The sequence below is a fragment of the Podarcis melisellensis genome, assembly GCF_964234715.1.
Source record: "Podarcis melisellensis genome assembly, chromosome: 13".
Classification (NCBI taxonomy): domain Eukaryota; kingdom Metazoa; phylum Chordata; class Lepidosauria; order Squamata; family Lacertidae; genus Podarcis; species Podarcis melisellensis.
The window spans coordinates 15,564,733-15,573,611 of NC_138545.1; the positions used below are offsets into that span (position 1 = coordinate 15,564,733).

At 44.1% G+C, this 8,879-nt stretch overlaps 1 protein-coding gene across 4 annotated transcripts in view; it reads left to right on the top strand.

Moving 5' to 3' along the window:
* The window catches only part of SETD1A (SET domain containing 1A, histone lysine methyltransferase), a 30,141-nt gene extending 25,295 nt beyond the window's left edge, over positions 1-4,846 (top strand). For all 4 annotated transcript variants that reach the window (XM_081883570.1, XM_081883572.1, XM_081883573.1 and 1 more), the window contains exon 20: positions 3-4,846. In XM_081883570.1, the coding sequence (XP_081739696.1) occupies positions 3-176 (174 nt within the window). In that variant the 3' untranslated portion in view covers positions 177-4,846. The remainder of the gene's footprint in view (positions 1-2) is intronic.
* The last annotated feature ends 4,033 nt before the right edge of the window (positions 4,847-8,879 follow it).

An 8,879-nucleotide genomic window follows, 5' to 3' on the forward strand; every position in this document is an offset into this window, starting at 1 on the left:
AGCCCAACTGCTATGCCAAAGTCATCACCATAGAATCCCAGAAGAAGATTGTCATCTATTCCAAGCAGCCCATCAGCATCAACGAGGAGATCACTTACGACTACAAGTTCCCGATTGAGGAGAACAAGATTCCTTGCCTGTGTGGCACAGAGAACTGCCGGGGCACCCTGAACTGAGACATAACCCTGGCGTTCGTATTTATTTTGTTTCCCCAGCCCTAATCTCGCCTCTCACCCGTAGCTCAGCTCTTCTCCCCACAGAGTTGTGGGAAAACTCTCAGTCGCCTTAAGACCCATCCATGTACCTTTTAAAGCTCCCAGCCAATGAGAAAGCACTTCCCTCGCCTCAGGTTCGAATCAACAAGAAGTTCCTTTTTCTTCCACCAGCCAGGCTGGTGATAGTTTCTTTTCAGGTGTTGCTGTCATTTTTGCTCCAATCTCCAACACCAATTAACAAAACTCCTGTAGATTCTGACCCTTTGCAGAAGTCATATATACTTCCCTTTCCAGCTTAAGACAGCCTGGATGTTAGTGTGGTTAATTCTGCAAGATCCACCAGCTCTGTTGCTAAACTCAGAGAACGGCTTACAATGTTGAGGAAATCAGCAGGGTGGCTGTGGGGTGGAATTTCCCTTCTAGGTACCATCTATTTCAGGTTATGCATGTTCAGCGCACAGCTGTCGATTAGCCATTGACCTTGAGAATGGCAGGTTGAGATCAGTGCCCCCTGTGAAACCTTTTGAGGCAGTGCAGTGCTTGATGCCCCTGAGGGCACATCTGCTAGAGCTAAGAGCTGCCCAGGCCCTTGAAATTTCAGACTGTGGAGCATTTGTCCTCACATTTCCAAAGGGTTGGGGGGGGAGGTTTCCTGTTTTTTTTTGACAGAGAGGCCTGGAACAACCCCTGCCCCTGGGACTTTGTTCTGGGGTTAAAGGTTGCTCCCAAAATCTTTCTGCTAATGGCCAGGATGCACCAGGAGGGGGGGGGGCATGTCATTGTCCAGCCGCATCATTTGGCTAGATTTGTCACCATGGGCAAAATCTTGAACCTTCCTGCTTCAGTGTCTATCTCCTCATAGAATTATCATCCCGTTGATCCTTCCTCCTTCTAAGCTCTTGAGGCCAGAGAAATAGAGGTCCTGAAAACCAGTTAAGATTGTGTCATTCATATTGCAATCTCCCTTTTCTGACTCTCTTTTTTATTCTGTAATTTGTAGTAAGGGGGGGGGGACAGGGACTAGCCGTAATAATGAAGGGGAGTTGAGTTTCTTTCCTTGTTACAGTTATGGCTTCAACTGATGCTGACTTACAGCGTAAGCTAAGACTTTCCCACATCCCAGCCACCCCTAATAATTTTTCTTTAGGAGAAGAAAGTTGTGTATATATCTATTCCAGATGGATTGGCTGTTTCTTGTAGAAACACATGCGTTTATTAGTATGTAAATATTTTATTTTGTTTTCCTCTTCATACTAAAACGAAAACTGTAAATAATGTTGCAATGTATTTCCTTCTCCTGTTTTTTTTATCCTTGCTTGCCCTGTGCCACCCTTTTCCTTTGATACCAAGTAGGTTTTCTTTCTTTTTCCCCCCTTTTCCCTCTTGGATTTTTTTGGGGTGGGAGGGGAGCATATAACTTTCTGGCAGGGGGTCAAAGAGTGTATTTCTTTATTTCTTTTAAATGGGAGTCAGTTTTGAAAGTGAAAGATTTTAAAAGTAAGCATTTGGAAATATTTTAGCAGGTTTGTTTGTTTGTTTCATTTTAAAGTTCTGTCTTCATTCTGCTTGTCCCAGTGTTTGGATTTTGAATAGCTAGGTGTTTGGGAACAATACCTTGGGAACATACCTTCTCCCTGGTTAGCATGTGTTTCCTGCAGTGGACTGTCCAGAGCTATGAGGAATTGGCTGCTTTCAATTTTCCCCATCCAGAATGCTCTTTACCGTCTAGGGAAACCACAGGTGACACCTGAAAACGTTCCCATCTCTATTTTAATAGTAGAGAGGGGCAAGGGGGTTGCTTTCAAAGGAGGATCAGCATGCAGGCTGGTAGCTCTTTTCTTTCTGCTGCCCTCTGCTGTGTCCCGAATCTTCCCCATCCCAAGACAGCTATTGAGAGAATCCATTTACTTCTCAGTTTCCACCCAATTGGCATATATTGTGTGGGATAAATGGTTGAACTAGTCCAACAGAATAAAATGCAGCCCTTCTGAGATGTCTCTTATTGACCTCACAAGCCTGTAAATGCTTGGGATGAGTTTTAGACGTGCCCATCTCGATGTGATGTTTCATAGGGCCAAAGAACTCCATATTATGTCAGCATCCATGGTTTGCCAGCCCATCCTTGCTGAATACAGTTAATGTTGGAAGTGGGGGCATTTTCAGCCGGTGAGGCATCAGTGGGAGGGCCTGCTTAATGTTTTGCTGCTGCTTCTCCCCCGCAGTCCTTCCCTCCAGCTGTTTTGCCCCCAATCCCCATCTTGCACACCATCTGTGGGTCCAAGAGCAGAAAGAGAGGCAGGAGTGTAGAGAGAAGCAGGGAAGGCTTAAGAACCTTCCACCCACCCCATCTCCTGTGAAAAGGCCCCTTCCATACATTTTTATTGCTGTTGTTTAGCAAACACACTTTGGAACCCTCATTGGCTGATGTAGTCTGTAGTTCCACCCCATTTCTTCCAGTATTTTGAAGGCTGATTATGTTCCAGTAAGAGGCACCTTTCTCACTTTGCTCTACATTTAGTAAAACCTTTCCCACTCTGTGCCTCTTTTGTGTATCCTCTTGGGGGCAGGATTAAAATTGCTACTGCTTTCTGCTCCTTTTCTTTTTTCACTATGGTGCAATCATGTCACCTCCCCCAAAAGCCCTGTTTTAAGGTATGCTTCCATATCTAAAGAGATGGCAGGTGACTTCCTCTCCTGCTGTAAAAGGCTCCATTAAGACTTGCCCAATATAAGTTGGGTCTTTTGTTTGTTTGTGAGGCAAGGAGCAGAATACTTGCAGCAGGTTTGCTGAACTCGATTATATAATTTTGTTGCGCATCTCACGCAGTTTAATTCTTGTCTGAAGCTTAAATTATTTTTTCCTCTCGCTACTATAGTGTTTTGAAACCAAAGAGACAGGAAGTTGTGGAAACCCTATGTTAGCAACCATTGTTTTGAAGTGAAAAGGGGCTGAATCATCTCAAGCAGCTGCCTGTTTTGTCAGCAACCACTGTCTTGAACTCCCTCCCCACCCCCAGGTAATCTCAGTCTTGAACATCCATAATTCCATTGGCTTTCTAAATAAACCCTACACACATTTTCTACTTACAGATTTAATTGAGGGGGTGGAGGAAGTTGTTTCAGGCATATTCAATGAGAAACAGGGCCAGGCATCTACACCTCCAACAGTCGGCCATTCTCTCTTTCTGTTCTGCCTAAAATCTTCAGGTGCATCTTCACCTGCACAGAAGACAGATGTATTTTAGGTAATTAAATAGTGAAAACAGCTGCAGTAATAAATGGACCCTTTTATGCTCTCCCTTCTACATCTCTCAAGTCCCTGTCTAAGCCCCATAAATATTGACCTGTCTTTGGTGTGCTCTCCCAACTCAAATCTCTGCTGTATTTAAAATTTTGAATTAGCTCTCTCCCCAACCCTACATCTTCTTGGCTTTTTCGAAATTATTCGTTGCTGCAGTGTTGTTTGTCTGTTTGTAAGCTTCACTCTCACCCAGCCCCAGTCAAGTCAGAAGGATGTGACTGAAGTCTCATTACGCATCTTCTCTGCATTTCCATTTTTTAAAAAACAAAACAACAAGCAGCCTGCTGGATTTGAGCTTTTAAAAGGCCCTCACTCTCCAGGCTGCTGTTTCAACAGCTCCAGCCCCTTAAAATCCATCTCATCTTAAAGGTTCAGAAACTACATCCTTCCAAGTCTCCCTGACAAGTTTAAACCAGCAGCCACCTCTTAACTGTAATAAACTACAGGCCAAACTTTTTCATCCTAGCTATCCTAGCTATCCACAGCTTTTCAGTGTATTGACGGATTCTGATTTCAACTGGAAATTCTGGTAAGAGCAAGCTTGCTTCTATTCACAGTTGCGATATTAATTCCAAATAAATGTGCCTTTGAGCCCAATACACCGCTGGGGAGGAGGAGGGTGGAGCTGAAACCACATAATGTCTCTGAATTATGTTTGGTGGGTTTTTGGAAAAGCCGACTGTATTTCAGCAGGTTGGCATGACAAATCAAGCTTCTGTTTTTACTGGGTGTAAATCTTTTTTGCTGAAGTCAAGTCACAAACGCTGTGTTTAGAGGCGCTGCATCATCTCAGTCCCCAAATATTTCAGAGGGAGGTTTTGGCTGGTTTGGGGAGTGTGACTCTCCTTGTTTTGGATTTTTCGGCATGAATCACTTTACCACTGAGATACACAAGCAGAGGATTAGAGCTTTCATTTGGCTCCAGTGGAAGGGAGAATACCCGGGATGAGGGTTTGGTAGGCTTCCCACCAGCATTTCACCTCCTTTTAGCAAAGTTCCATTTATTAGATTTTGCCATATATTTTATGCAGGAACGGTTTCTGGTCTTACGAAACCCCTGCTATTTATTTGCATACACCAGTGTGCCTTTTCCAAGCTGTGGATAGAAATCCGTTTTTTCTCATTGCCTGCAGTTGGTTCCTCCAGCTCGTTTTGTGGGTTGACAAATTAACCATCAAACCCTTTAGTTTTGGCATGAGTTCTCCTCTCCCCAGGTCTTAAATATGCTTTTAAAAAAATTATTTGCAGAGGGGGGGCGGGGATTTTTGCTTTCTTCTTCATCTTGAAATCCAGAAGTGTTGGTTGTTCCTCAGTGGTTCCCCCCCGCCCCCCCCAAAAAAAATACTGTAAAGAAGGGGAAACCTAAATTTTCTGCGCGATGATCTCTGCAACTTTTATCCTGTTTCTAACTTCGTTTATGTAACTCGTCAGACAGAACAGATAAGATTCTTTTTTTATATAAAATAATAATAATAATTCCCCCCAACCAAACCTGTGCAAATTGTTCCAGATGCTTTAATGAATACCACAAGGTTCTTTCATCTTTCAGAGCTGACTCTTAATTTTCCAGCTTCCTCGAGCTGAATGGTTCTGGAACTATGTAGCCACCCACCCATCCACCTCTTTCTCTTATGTGCATCCCCCCCTGTGTACATATATGTAATATATATATATATATATATAATAGATATCCAAAAAGATATATATCTTTACCAGGGAGGGTTAAGCTTTTTTTAACCTTCTCTAGCAGCAGTGGCAGCTTGCTGGGAGTTTTGTGTGTAATCAAAGAAGGTGGGCATGTGCACAGATGGATTGATGGATGGGTCTCATTCATTCATTCATTCATTCTCTCTTTCTTTTTCTCTCTCTCTCTCTCTCTCTCTCTCTCCCTCTCCCTTCCCTGGCTGCCCAGCGGATGGGTCTCTTTAAACGTACATCCCCGCTCCTCTGTCTATATAAATATTATATATATAGATATATATATATAAATATATTTTCATTTGATCTTATCGGCTTCCTACTTGTAAATATGTTAATAATTTGTGGATTCATTACTTGGTGCCAGATAGCACATTTTTATAAAAGTCATTAAACTTTTATTGTACAAAAACAAAACGAAATCTCGGAGCACGGTTCTTGTTGTCATTTCTAGGCTCGGGGCTGAGCGCGCACCACACCAGAACAAGCCTTTTACGCCGCGCAAACCTTGCCTGCCTGCCCTTAAGTCACGCATGCGAGGTTGGTGTAGCTGTCAGTGCAGCCCCTGCCAACCAAGATGCGCTGTCTGGGACGAACAGAAGTTGTCATCCAAAACGCTTGGAGGGCGCCAGGTTGGCAAGACTTGGGCTAAAGTGCTGGGCTGTGGGCAAGGAAGCAGGTTGGGGTTCAGGTTCCCACTCAGCCATGAAACATTTCCTTAGGCTAATTTCAACACAGACTTGCCAGCCCACCTGATAGGAGGAAGGTGACTACATATGCCTTTCTGAGGTCCTCGGAGAAAGACTGAGATAGGAATGTCATAAGATCATTCAGGGCTTTTCAAATTGAAATTTTTTTTGGGGGGGGGGAGGGTGGCAAACTCGCACACCAGGTTTGTAAACAGTTATATTTCTGCTTGCATCAAATCCAAATTGCCTTCATGCAGTTCAGCTAGGAAGCGTTACAGAGGTTGGTTGCCTACTTCTTTGCCACCACCAGTTTGTGCACACCCAGGACCTAGTGAAAATATTGTGAATGCTAACTCGTGCTTCATTATTTGTAAGTCTGCCCTGCTCTCATCCATCAGAGGCCGTGGGTCTGCATCCAGAGTTCATTTCCCAAATAAATATCAATTCCACTTGAACACCAGTAAACCTGTTCCTTCGCAATTAAGACCACTGACATTTGAAAAACTAAAATTTGTTTGTATGCAGTTCAGGCAAGTTATCCATCCATAACCAATTACCTTGCAAATTTCATGAATCAAAGTGTTTGATATGCACATATTTGCTTAACAGCACAATTCTAATTTCAAGGAATTGGATCGTTTTGGCTAAAAAGAAGAGGATCATCAGAAATGAGTGTAAAAGTAAAGGTGGTAGCCAAGTAAGTTCTCAGAACAGACACGATGAAATTAATAGAACTAAGGATATACTTCCATTTCAATGCATAACCTGAGAGTATGACTAAAGAAGATTTCCAACCCTAAGGACGTTTCAGGCAGTTTCGATAACAGCCATTTCAAATGACTACATTGGTGCCAACAATGGCACTGTTATCTGACCCTTCAACACACATGGGTTTTCCTCAGCAACCAAACATGGGGTGGTGAACACTGGTGGACTTTTCATTTTACATGAGAGTGCCGTGTTGTGATGTTAATTGGAAGCCAGGAGGGCACGTTGATTTAAGCTGTGAGTTCCTGTGGCTGACCAGCATCTACTTCATTGGGAGCCAGGGATTTGGCAACCATCAAGGCAACCTTTGACCACTCTCCATCCTGCCTCCCACTTTCTGCCCCTGACTCATTGTGCTTTAAGTATATTGATATACAGTGGTACCTCGGGTTACATAGGCTTCAGGTTACATACGCTTCAGGTTACAGACTCTGCTAACCCAGAAATATTACCTTGGTTTAAGAACTTTACTTCAGGATGAGAACAGAAATCGTGCTCCGGCGGTGTGGCAGCAGCAGGAGGCCCCATTAGCTAAAGTGGTGCTTCAGGTTAAAAACAGTTTCAGGTTAAGAACAGACCTCTGGAACGAATTAAGTACTTAACCCGAGGTACCACTGTATTTACAGTATTTATATACTACTTTTCAGCCGGACCTCACAAAGTTGTTTACATATTACAACAATAGGCACATTTTTTAAAGGGGTGGGGAGTGGGTTACAATAAAATGGAAAGGTTAACTTAGGCAAAGACGTTACTGCCGCTTCTCTGTTCCCCTCAGGGCAAAATGGTCCGTCAGACACTCCTGTGGCGGCATTTGGTGGAATGAACGGCTACTCTGGGAGCAGGAAGGTGGCAATTCCCCAAGTTTCTTCTCTGCTCCCATAAATTTTGCCCAACTGCCCAGAGACTGTTGGTGTCATGCGGCAGCTAAGAGACTGAGCCTCCCCCGTCCCAAACTTGCTGTGTCATGAATTTGGTAGGTGGCCTTGGGCAAGGCACGTTCTCTCCCATCCCATCAATGAAATGGGTATATTAACGATACCAGACGGGGACACAGGCATCTATTGCACAAAAAAATTGGTCCCACTTCAAAGCACAGTTAGTGGCGTTCCTTTGCTTCCTTGCCAGATTTCCCTTGGCAGAAACTCCCATGACTTTGGAAAGCAGAACTAGTTTTCCTCAGTGTTGGCAACTGCACCTTCTCACCGCAGTATCACCTCGCATCTCAAAGCCCTTCCCTTCACATGAACTGGGTGAGGGCAAAGTGTAATTAAAGATCTGGGTTTAGATGGAGAGATGACAATCCAAGCTCCATCCTAGATGCTGAGGCTTCTAGGAAGCAATGCTGGATTTGGATGAGTGGTGTGAAGAGGTTTTCAGTTTCGTCAGTGCAATGACCTGCTTTTGGGTCAGAGCTCTTTCAAATGTATTCCACCCCCTGTGCTTAAAAATGTAAAGGGACCCCCAACCTTTAGGTCCAGTCGTGGCCGACTCTGGGGTTGCGGCACTCATCTCGCTTTACTGACCGAGGGAGCCGGCATACAGCTTCTGGGTCATGTGGCCAGCATGACGAAGCCGACCAAGCAACGGGAGCTCACCCTGTTGCGGGGATTCGAACCGATGACCTTCCGATCAGCAAGTCCTAGGCTCTGTGGTTTAACCCACAGCACCACCCGCATCCCTGCTGTTGGGTCAGAGCTCCTTCAAATGTATTCTACCCCCTGTGGTTAAACAAGGTGATTTCTGACACCTGCCATTTCTTGTAGCAGTACGGCCCCTTATTATCTTTTCATTTAGAGTTTATGAATGAGCTAGAATATGTTAATAATGTCAGCACACACCCTAGTACTTTATCTCTATTTCTCTTTTTTCTTGCAACGAGAGAAATCTTTGCTTGAGCCTGGTTTGGATCGGCATTCTTGAGCAAATACACACACTGTTCAGGCGTGTTGAAGAACAGCACTTGGTTTCTCTCTAAGCAAGCAATCACCATCACCTTCCTCTCTAGGAGATGTGTTTAAAGTAGGGCTGTCATACGTCTGGGATTCAACAATTTTTGGGTCCAGATTTTCACTTTTTAAAACTATGGCAGCAAGTGGATGACAGGCGTGTGTGTAACAGGTATGTGTGTATTTGCATGTTTATGAAGCCAGACAAATTTAGTCCAGTGGACTTTCCATCCTGACCTAGTGGTATGTAGGCTGGTTT